General features: G+C 46.7%; 1 protein-coding gene across 1 annotated transcript in view; it reads right to left on the minus strand.

Moving 5' to 3' along the window:
• The window catches only part of LOC307070432 (homeobox protein Meis1-like), a 33,010-nt gene extending 21,947 nt beyond the window's left edge, over nucleotides 1–11,063 (minus strand). The window contains exons 1-8 of the mRNA XM_079728888.1: nucleotides 10,628–11,063; nucleotides 9,000–9,187; nucleotides 7,727–7,868; nucleotides 7,387–7,437; nucleotides 7,180–7,230; nucleotides 6,817–6,960; nucleotides 4,956–5,067; nucleotides 1,841–1,986 (exon numbers count right to left, since the gene is read on the minus strand). Coding sequence (XP_079585014.1) covers nucleotides 1,841–1,986; nucleotides 4,956–5,067; nucleotides 6,817–6,960; nucleotides 7,180–7,230; nucleotides 7,387–7,437; nucleotides 7,727–7,868; nucleotides 9,000–9,187; nucleotides 10,628–10,639 — 846 coding nt within the window. The 5' untranslated portion in view covers nucleotides 10,640–11,063. The remainder of the gene's footprint in view (nucleotides 1–1,840; nucleotides 1,987–4,955; nucleotides 5,068–6,816; nucleotides 6,961–7,179; nucleotides 7,231–7,386; nucleotides 7,438–7,726; nucleotides 7,869–8,999; nucleotides 9,188–10,627) is intronic.
• Nucleotides 11,064–12,122: the final 1,059 nt, after the last annotated feature.

The raw sequence follows: 12,122 nt of genomic DNA on the forward strand, positions 1-12,122 counted from the left end.
TACATGGACCAGCGGGGCCAGCACTAAAGTATTGCTAGCCTTTCGCTGAAGCTGCCACCTCCCATTGGATAATAAATTAAATAATAAATTTGACTGACGTGTGTAATCAGCCAATCAAATGTTGATGTGTAGTAATAGAATGCCCCCAGGGTCCAGCAATATGCCGGCGCTGGCCCCAGCGAATTTTGAAATCATTGGCGGTTAGTGAGAGAGTTGATAGTGAACTACTATGGCCACCGCCTTCACAGCACCTAGCGATCCTGTTTCTGATCTCCTTCGTTTGCCTTTTTCAAGGCGATCGTTTAGAGAGAGGACAGATTTAATTTCAAGAGAAAGAACTACTCCAAAGCTGTATGGGCTGACCCAGGCCGGTAAAGGTTTTGTGCGGCACTTTACAGAGTGCAACTGCAGCCGCTATGACTTGCTAACGGCTAGCAATGTTCAGAACAAGCTATTCTGCTGCCGTGTTTGCTGTTCAACATCAGTGAGGGGACATGGAACAGCGCCGGATTTAGCTTAACAGATTCACCAAGGCAGCTTTAAAACATCTGGCCTCTGAGCGTCACCTCACATCAGTGGTGCATTTAAAGACCTTTGGTATGTCCAGGTTGGAAAGGATCGGAGGATGGATTTCCTCTACAAGTGATGGGTTAGTTTTACTTTGCACTGTGTAGGAGCAATAATGTTGTTGTGGTACTTAAGTTTATAAGGCATTTATTGTAATGGTTGGAAACACAAATATATTGCTGGAATTTGGGCAGTAGGCTTAATGGTAATGCTGTGTGTGGATGCCGCTTAATAAGCATATTAAATGAACCTGTTCACTACTACTCCTGTGGGCTTGATTTTCTGGCTGGAATAGCTGTTGTAAAATATGTGGCATAAAGGCCTACTTGTATGTTGCATTTTTGTTAATGAACTGGCACTTGTAATATTGTTGCTATAGGCTAGGTAAACATAACAACAATAATTGTGAACACTTGTTTTTTTGTCGTGTGTGATATGCAATCTGGTTGCGGAGTGACATAAGGAAAGATCTGCTGGTGATGCTGCATTACTCTAGCTCTGCGGTAATGCAAAGTGGTGTGCGTGTGCACTGTTGTTGTTGCTGAAGATCAACTGTCTTGTTGTGGATGTTATGCAGTAGCGCATATTGTGGCTGTGTTGGCTGGATCGGCACCTATATGAAATTTGTGTGCATGTTTGAGTGTTTGGGGGTTGGCCGTTGGTGGAGTTCGTTACTGAAGACCCTGACTTAAACCCCACGGTACGCTACTGGAAATCAGTGTTGTTATTTAGCCCCCCATATAACACCGACCTTGTGTCCCTCCACAGACCAGCACCTCCGGTTCACTTCATATCTTCTAGTTTCCATCTGCGTTCATGAAGAGGTGAGGTTGGGAGGGAAGTAGAGGGACACAGCGAGCCGTACAAGCAGATGTTGTTAATACAAGGACCATTTAAAGAGACAGCAGTCTGAGGACGACTGGTCGTTGGAGCTTTAGGTGAGTGTCTGGTAGTTCTCCAGTTGGCCGTTAAATGACCGGACATGAAATGTGGGAACATCCACTTGTGATTGTTTGACAGAGCCATGAAGAACCACAGATCGCCTGGCCCTCTGTGTCTCTTCTTGGTCCTGACGCAACGCCTCATGCTCAGAGCAGCTGGCGGGAAACGCTGACCAGACCAAACCCCAAAACTCACTAGGGGCGCCTCCCAACTCTGCCAAACACCATTCTGTAATGGTGGCAACATTTTGAAAAGATGCCGGCCAGTATGGGTGACCACTATGGGTGGCCAGTATGGCCAGTATGGGTGGAGCGGGGGGGAATGTACTTACGGTCAGATGCTGGAAGAGCCAGGCGCGCATCACGTTGGTGGCCACCTTTGGGAAGATCCCTCTCTTCTTGTTGTTCCTCTTGTCGCGGTCCAGCTCGTCGTCATCCCCCCCGCTGGGCGACGCCGCACCGGTGTCCAGACCGTCGCCTGACAGAGAGACATTAGTAGGCTGAGAATCCCTATCAAGGACGCTTTAAAGGCTGCCTGCAGGGGAATCTCTGCCATGTGCTGGCAGACAGTGGATCCAGGCGTGCCGTGTCCTGTGCTCTGGTGGGGCAGACAGCTGTGGAGGTCCCACCAGGGCAGGGGGTTCAACCACCAGAACATTTGAAATAACAAATGGCAGGATGGAGCTAGAGATTCAAATCTAGCGGTCAGAATCGGACTGGTGGCTAGGAAATAAATACATTGGAGAACTTTGATAATGCTGTTTTGTGCAGGAGAAAAAGTTATTTTGAATTTAAATTTTAAATGTTTATCAGTGGACGACATGACTAAAAACTATCTTAAAGAAAACTGCAGTAAGGAGGCAATTAGTCTGGCTTGAGCCTTAGCTGGCTCCGTAGCTTTAAAGAAGTCCTCCTTCTCCCATAACCTACTGGATGACTCCACCACCGTCGTCTGCACTTTGCTTAATGTTGGAAAACCACATTTTACTGCAGCCTGTTTATTTAACAAGGCTCATTTTCTCCTTGGTGTTTTTTAACAGCGTTGTGGCGGGGGTGAAGAGGACAGGGCCCGGGGAATGGCCCCGTGCAGACCCCAGGGGTCCTGACAGGTTCCCGCTGCGAGGACCCTGGACCAGCTTACACTCCCACATCAGTCTGCGTGTGTACGTGTGTATGTGTGTGTGTGTGTGTGTGTGTGTGTGTGTGTGTGTGTGTGTGTGTGTGTGTGTGTGTGTGTGTGTGTAGGGAGGGAAGGGGGAGGGGAGTGGGGGGGGGGGGGGTCCCCTGCATGGCAGAGCCCAAAGAGGTGGAAATAATCATAAAAATGATGCTTGACTCCATAAACAAGCTCTCAGCCTTATTAGGGCCAATCCACAGCTCCCCAGGCTTATCCACCCCCTACCTCCCCCTACCCCCCCAAACACATCCCCCCTACCTCCCCCTGCCCCCCTTTTCTTCCTCTCTTCCTTTCCCTCTGGTTTGTCCTGTTTTCTTGCATCTCCTTTCCTTTATTGTGTTGTCCCTTTTTCCATACTTTCTGTCGCTCTCCGCTGCTCAATCCTCACACTCACACATTTCTCTCCATCCCACTCACACTCACACACACACACTTACACCCACCCATACAACCCCACGCGCACACACTCTCACACACGTTGGCGTCTCGCTCCCTGTGTGCATGAAAAGGATGGCGCTAGCGAGTGGACTTTGGCCCGCTAATGGCTTGTGACAGCCCAGCCCCACTGGCCCTGAGGACCAGGGGAGAGGGTGTGTGTGTGTGTGTGTGTGTGTGTGTTTGTGTGTGTGTGTGTGTGTGTGCGTGTGTGTGTGTGTGTGTGTGTGTGTGTGTGTGTGTGTGTGTGTGTGCGTGTGTATGCGTGTGCGTGTCTGGAAGGTCAGGGAGGGGGTCAAGGTGGGTGCAAAGTGCCTTGCGGTGACAGATATTACAGATAGCCTACATGGGAGCGGGAGAGAGGCCAGAGAGAGACCCTGTTGCCGTTCCTGCTGGCAGGGCGGGGCTGAGGGGGGCCAGATGGCTGCGGGATGGGTCCTTCTTTTGGGGGAGACAGAGCTTTGGTCACGGCGCTCCAGTGACTCCATGGCTAAAAGCCGGTCAGCAAAGGAACCCCAGAGAGCCAAGAGATCAACGCCGCCTGGATAAGGGGAACCTCTGACTATGACTCAGTTTATCAGACTTCATCTACCGCTCTGGAGACATGGGCTGGTGGGAAACACCATGTAGAGCTATAGAAACTACATCTAGATTCCCCCTAGGCCTTCTGTGTGTGTGTTTGTGTGTGTGTGTTAATTACAGTGCACATTATTGTTAATAGACTTGACCAGTTAACCTGATTAATAAATAATAAAGTACATCTAAAACCTCCCCACCAATGAATGAACACGTTCTCGTCTGAGGTCAATCATAGCCCAGTCAAGCTGTAGGTCTCCTGACTCTGGAGGTCCCCTGAAGTGGGGGCAATCGAGCTATGGACGGTCTGCTGAACCCTTCCTGGTCTCCAAAAGAGGAGCGCATGGCAGACGGCCTGCTGAAGACCCCCGTCCCAACCACCAATCACAAGCCTCCAAAGAATTAAGAACAACAAAACACCCACGTATGCAACCAACAGGTGGAGATGTCCCTGGATGAGGTATGCACGTCCTTCTAATGTTCTCTGTACTCTTAAGCACAATAATATAATAATAATAATTTTTGCCAAAAGTTGAATTCCTTGAAACCCTAACCGAGTTACATCAGGGCAGCTTGGACTGAGACCTTGTGTCTAGCCTCTATTTAAACATCGTCCCGTGACTTGAAAAACAAGAGGAGGAAAACCAAGGAGACTGGGCTGTTCAATTTCACACACATCCAGCCTTCTGTTTGAAAGGTCCAAACACGGACCACAAACCAGTCCATCTGTCCCTGGCTTCACTGTCCATGAGAGGATGACAAACGGCCAATAGCTTTTCTCTTGGCTCCCAGCGTGTGTCGCATGCTACATTTCCTCTCTCCATAGGCCATAGACATCGGAGAGGAACTATCTGGCTGCACCGCCCGGCGAGCTACTTGATCCGCTCGGACCTCCTGCTCCACAACAGACCAGGGAAAGATCGCTGTCTCCCCCACACATTAATGCAGCAAACTCCAGTCCTACATCCATCTGTCAGTTAGCTGGTTAACACTGATGATGGGAATATGTATGGAAACATTATCACGATCATCATTAAGAGTTACACAATATCCATAAATATTTGAATATGCTATGAAGAGCCCACCTTCTCCTCTCACTTATTCTATAAGACTGTGTGTCATGACGATCAATAATAATAGTGAGTTATGGGCCATACTGAGCCCATGGAGTTGAACCTTCAAAGACCCCCTGGTGTGCTGGTGCATGGTGGACCTGCAGGCGGAGGGGCGGAGGCCTCCTGTGGTGGAGGGGAACTCACCTTGCTCACTGCTGTTATCCCCACTGTGAGAGGTGGGGCCCCCACTGGAGGGCCCCGGGGTGCCGGCTGAGCGGACGGAGGCTGTGTCATCATGGTCCCGGCTCCAAGACATCTGGGGGGGAACGAACGAGAAAGAGAGAGAGAGAGATGTTGCTTCTGATGTTATTAAAGAAATGTTATTAAGTTGTTATTAAATATTTGCTGTGCTCAAACATTATAACTTTATATGTGCTGGTGAAATTACTATTGGAGGTAATATAGCCCTAAACAGTCTACTACTTCATAAGGGCCAAGACATTCATAACACGCACATTTGCACACACATACAAACACACACACACACACACACACACACACACACACACACACACACACACACACACACACACACACATAAAATACATTTTAAATGAAGACAGAGGTGTAAAACAATTCAATTATTGTCTAACTTTTGGACCTAAGTATGTCAGTTTAGATGTTCAAATTCTTTAAACATCTAAACTTGACACTGAAATATATCGCTGTAATACAACTGCAATGTAACCTATATATGTATATGTATATATATATATATAACGTCAAGTAGTGCGATGCGAACTGTAACTGCTGATTTGTGATACGAGCTCCAGATCCTCCTCAGTGAGACACGAACCCAGTACGAAAAGGTAGTGCGCAACGCAACAAACGTCGCAATACGCCTGTAATGGAGAAGACGTAGGGCCGCGACGCGCTAAGCGCAGAACCAGAGCACTGAACCTCGCTAAGATTTATTAAGCCCTTAGGAGAGAGAGGGGACCGGGGTATTCATTGCGTATTAATATTAACGGAGTATTAATATTATAGAGTGGTTTTAGAGTTTCTAAAAGAGGCAGACCCCGGTTCCTACATTCTATCCCCTAACCACCGCCTCCACTTGAGGGAGGAATGAAGAGTGGAAGCGACGCAGGGTTCAGCTGCTGAAGCATGGGCTGCTTTTGGGGCTCAGGGGCTACTGGGGGGGATCAGGGGGTGCTGGGTGGGGCTCAGGGCTGAAGACCCCAACAGGGTCCCGTTACCCCAGCTAGCGGCTCCTTTACATCAACACCAGCATTACTCTTCATGTTATACACACATCCAAAGCTGAATGAGCTACAAACCCTACAAATCCTACATAGCCGGATAGGCCTACTAGAAATGAACGATGGATCGATCAACAAATGGCCCAAATAAGTCAGGTAGGCCTCACTGAGTGTATAGCAAATGTAAATTGGGCAGATGTATCTCTGCCAAACTTGGTTTTATTCCAGGCCTGATGTGTGACTGCACCAGGGGGCTTAAAGACTCATTCGTTGTGCGTTTCAACAGATTAAATGTGGAGGTGCGGGGTTCCGTTCAGGGGCCCCTGGGGGCCCCGGGCTGGCCCTGCGGAGACGTGTTAATCCTCCTGTGACGTCGGGAGCCTCCACGTCACAGCTCTTTGAAAGAGGGAAAAAGTTCAACTCATCAAACCTTTTGACAAGCCACAAAATGAGCAGGCCTACTTGAAACCGAAAACCTACTCTGCACCGTTTAGGGCCACTTGACACTAAGCCTCTTCATCCTCAGCCTCAGCGCGGCCCTCCGCTAACGAGCGGAGCTGCGAGGCTAATGCTAATGCTAGCCTCTCCTTCAGGTCAGACGGGATGTTTCATATTGTAGCGACCGTGGGGGGCGGGGGGTCAGACTATCGGTAGGTGTGGACCTGTGGCTCCTTTGCGGCACTGACAATATGCGGGATCTAATAAAGGCCACTCGCCGTGCGATTTAAGGGACGCACACACACACACACACACACACACACACACACACACACAGACACACACACACACACACACACACACACCTGGTCCAGGGCTCCGGAGGACCGAGGGAAGTCCTCGCTGTCCGACTTGTTCCCGTCCCGGTCGTCGATCACCAGGTCGATGGGCATCTTGCCCTTCAGACAGCTGATGTAGCGGTGACAGAAGTTGTCACAGAGTTCGTGGACCTGCAGAGCAACAGTGACAACAGACTGAATATAACGTGTGTGTATGTAAACCGCTAAATGAACTTCACTTCATATGGATCAGGCCTTCACGGCGCAAACGCATGTTCTGCTTAATTCACCGCAACGTTTATTTCGGTGAAACCAAAGCTTCGACAGGAGGACAGCGCGCCGGGCCGATCGGGCTTCAGATGAAACATGAGGCAGGGAAACGTATCCTACCTTCTCCAGCTCCAGGAGGTGGAACCGCAAAACCTGGATCGCCTGAATCATCTAATGAAAAGACAGGGACGCATTAGTGTGTGTGTGTGTGTGTGTGTGTGTGTGTGTGTGTGTGTGTGTGTGTGTGTGTGTGTGTGTGTGTGTGTGTGTGTGTGTGTGTGTGTGTGTGTGTGTGTGTGTGTGCGCGCGAGAGAGAGAGAGACCCACCAAATTGTCCAACTCTGGATTCGAGGAAAACAAGGGCTTCTCTGATCGAATCTGTTCAAATGAAATACAACAATTATTAATCTAGGCCTTTAATAAACCATCTAGGTCAATAATAGACTATAATAGACACACACACATCTGACACTATAATAGACTATGTAGGACTGTAACAGACACACACACCGGGCAATATAATTTAGGTATGATTTGTAGAAAGAAAAAATATAAAGTCGTAAAAATAGTTGGAAGGTGTCATCTGGGAGGGGACGACCATTTTTAGGCGTTTATTTTACTGCTTTGTTATTATTGTTTGCCCTGTATGTGGCGGTAGGCCTCCCACCTGTTTGGAAAACACCGCGATGTCCTCGTTGAAGGAGCCGGAGGAGCAGACGTCCCCGCCGGCCGCGCCGCTCTCCCTCGGCGTGCAGGTCGCCAGCTCGCATTTCTCGAAGATCAGGGCTAGCAGCGGGAATAGGGGGTGCCTACAGGAGGAGACGCGGTCCGTGTCCCCGTGTTAATATTAACGTGTTCACGATGAAGCAGTGGGTGAATGCACTCGGTGGGCAACAAATAGGCCAGCAGCGTGCAAAACCACCGGCTGCACGGCCGTAATGATAGTTCACACGCTGACATGCGTGGACTGTGTGGATTAACAGATTCAAACCGGCCAGAGGAGCTTCATAGACGATTTATAACAATTTTCACGGAACAATTGTAAGAGTTTTCTCCCTTAATCGTTGCATGGTGGTACAATCCAGACGTTTTACCTGAAAATAATTGTAAAACCAAAATAAACGCAACGGCAGGAGTTACAAAACAATAATTGTAGTGTTAATTGTAGGCCTGTGATTTAAAGTAACTCAGAAAATCTAAAATGAATAATTTAAATTAGATATAAATAAAGAACATATAGGTCAGTAGAGCGTGCAAGAAAACATGAAAACGAAGAATAAAAGAATAAGACAATACATATACAGACACATATATATATATATATATATATATATATATATATATATATATATATATATATTTATATTTATATATTTATATATATTTTTTTTATTATTTATATACTTTTATATAAATATATACAATATATCTAAGCGTCAACCACTTGTAAACCCGGTTCTGCGGGTTGTAATTGGCCTACCACTCACTGCGACAAGGAAACAGAATAGAAAGAACCACTAACGATAGAGTTTAGAAGTTACCAAACACTGAAACTCTGAGGTCTGAGAGAACTAATGAAAAGGATAATAGCCATGTCAATAACAATAAAATGAACAGGCTATAACAGGACTTATCACAGCCGGATGATAAGCATAATAATGATCATAATAATGATAATAAAAAGAAGAAATTATATAAATGATAAAAATGATAATACTACTTCTACTAATAATATTAATAATAATGATAATAATAATGATAATAATAAATTACACACATGATAATAATACTAATAATACTAACAATACCCATAATATTAGCCTAAATTAATATAAGGCTCCAGAAATAAGTCCTTGAAGTGGCCCTCCCCACCACGTCATTAGTGCTCGTTAATGCTCCTAATGGCGTCACATTTTATGCCAGCAATAAAGTCAACGTACCCGTAAATGGAGTCTTTGTCTCTGTTTACTGCGTCGTTGACGCCGGAGCCCACGCCGGGCGGGACGGCATACTGGTGGTACTGGGGCCCGTGGCCCAGGTGTACGGCCTGCAGGGCACGGGCTGCATGCGGGTCCCCGTACATGGTGGGGGGGATCCCGTCCATCCCGTAGTGGGGCAGCTCTTCATACTGGGACACACAACGCACCGGTAAGGCTGGGACAGCGTCTCGGTGCACGAGCTGACCTCTGCACACTTTATAAACACGAGGGGGGTGAAGCCGAGCCGCTCTGCACGCGAGAGGTCCGTAACACCTCGAGGAGCCCCAAGGGCCCCAACTACCGAATAATAATAATAATAATAATAATAATAATAATAATAATAATAATAATAATAATAATAATAATAATAATAATAATAATAATAATAATAACAATAATAATACATAAGCCTTCCTTCATTTCAATGAAACTTTCTATATTCGAGAAAGCTTTGATTCAAGAGGATCCACGCACAACTCTTCATGACCCAGATTGAGTCCTACTCTCTACAACAACGCAGAGGCGAAGCGTTAACGAAGTGGTGTAGGAAGACAGTAAAAGGAGATCATTTAGAAGAAGCTCGCTGCAGTAAAATCCAATTTGCTATATTTTTCCTTGTTAAAATGCCTGTAAGAGTATTGGTGTTTCAGGCTCCCTGTATCTTTCATTTGGAGACGTTCAGTTTAAATTGTTGAACTAATAATAGCTGGGAAACTAATTGTAAGTATCATCATAGACCTAGCCTATAATAACTTCGATATTATGTCTAATTACTGAAATGGAGATTCGGGCTTCTTTTGTTGTTTTAAATAATCATAGCTACTGTGTGGTAGTTTAAATACATTATTATATTATATAAATACAGAGAATAAATATGATCAAATAACGACAATTGGAAAACCGTTTTATCAATTGCCTTTCTATTATATTTAATAATTCACATTTCTCTCCCTTCGACAAAATTACAAATAGGTCCGCCTAAACCGGCTTCCTCTAAGAAAAACTTATTCTTTATTTGTTTCTTTTTTCCCTATGATTCTAATATCCAATAGTGCTGTTTAAAACAACTCTGATGTTAAAGGAATTCATGTGTTCGTAATAGTCATGTTTCAAACCTCTGAGTTTGCTGTGAGGTTCAACATGTGTTGACTGACTGCTTAACAAAGTCAGGAGCCCACAAGAAGCCGAGGAACTTTTGCTTCCTGAATGAAGAGGAGCAGGCAGCCGCTGACACCCTTACATACTCCTAGACGTTAAAGACTCCTACAACACGTTAAAGACTACACGTTTAGTGCATCCTTAAAGACTCCTGTACGTTAAAGACTACTACAACACGTTAGAGGCTCTTACACGTTTAGATCATCCTTAAAGACTCCTACACGTTTGGTGCATCCTTAAAGACTCCTGTACGTTAAATACTCCTACACGTTGAGTTCAACCTTAAAGACTCCTACACGTTTAGTACATCCTTAGAGACTCCTACACGTTTAGTATATCCTTAAAGACTCCTAGACGTTTCCTATCTCGGTCCGACCTCCGCCCGTGGAATCCTCCGGTAAAGCTTCGGTAAAGTTGTTCAGTCTACGCACCCGTTGCGCCATCGGCCGTCACTGCGCCGATACCCTCCGACTCCGATCACACCTAAAGGCCGGGCTGGAGCTCAGAGAAACATCCAAGTCCGGACGTCAGAGGAGCGATCCGATGTGTGTGAGGAGATCCACAAGCTCCCCACCGTAGAGCATAAGTCCGACCCGGGGACAGCCAAGCTCCAGGCAGTGAGCGGTAAACAGCGATGGCTCCTCGCCTGCTCCGATACAAAGCGACCGCGGGCGACAGTTCAGTCCGTCCACAGCGTGCCCCTCCAGAACCCCGGAGAGATGTGTGTGGCCCCCGGTCCGCCGCTCCGCTCGTCAATCAACACGCAGCGCGTCACGCGGGACTTCATTAAGGAGGATTCCCCCTGCGCGCGCCGCACTGCAAAGCCCTTAGATATGCGCGCCAAGCGTTGAAAACCAGGTCCCCATCGTCCCCGTCGATCACCCAACTCACCACAGACCTGCTTTGATGCGAGACCCCGCGAGTGAGATCTGAGAGGAGGAGAGATATTTCCTGACTTAGTTCCTCTTAAAGGAGCCGCGTCGGGGATCCTCCCGAGCGGGTTCACGAGCCTTTGGGCGGTCGGCTGTTTGCCGCGGTTGGCCCCTGGGCCCTGGCCCCTGAACGTGAGCCCAGTGGACCGGAAGCAGCAGGCCGGGTCCTGGCAAACCGCTCCAGGAGTGAGAGGGTCTGGGGCGGCTCGGTCGACTGAGGCTGGGACGGGGACCGGTGAGGGGTTCATGACGGAGGTCTTGTATCATCTATCATCCACCATCTTTTATATATCATCTATCATCAACCATTTATCATCGATCATCGATCATCTATCGTCTCTCATCTGTCATCTATCATCGATCATCTGTCATCCATCATCAATCATCTAGCTTATATCATTAATCATCTATCATCTATTTCTATATCTATAATTTATCATCCATCATATCATCTATCATCTATCTTCTTTATCTATCACCTATCATCTATCGGGAATCATCTATCATCTCTCCTCCTATCTGATCTTATTGGATCGTATTCGGCCCATATTATACTAATGGCCCCACTGAACATTAGATTCACGCCTTATTGACCCACTTCAAGATACGATGTTGTCGAATAGATGGTACAATATTAACATAATTAAGGAAATACATATAGTATATAGCCTAATATAAATACATACAAAAACCAAAACATATATGAGAAGGAGCACCAGTAAAAGAGCACCCCAAGACCAAGACTGGTTATGAAAAAAACGTGTGATCGCTCACACACAAAAACACGCATGCACACACAACTACCAAAAGAAATTTGGTTAAACTTCTGGTTACGATGGTCTTGGATTGTGGATGTTTGTATATTTATTTGGAGAAGCAGCGCCGTCCGCTGACGCTAAGGCAATAAGGTGAGTAGCTGGCGCCATCTAGCGTTGGTAAAGGGTACGTGTTGAATATCATTGATAAACAGAGACATGCTTCGTGATGCTCATTT

This window comes from Pollachius pollachius, assembly GCF_949987615.1.
Source record: "Pollachius pollachius genome assembly, chromosome: 2".
NCBI lineage: Eukaryota > Metazoa > Chordata > Actinopteri > Gadiformes > Gadidae > Pollachius > Pollachius pollachius.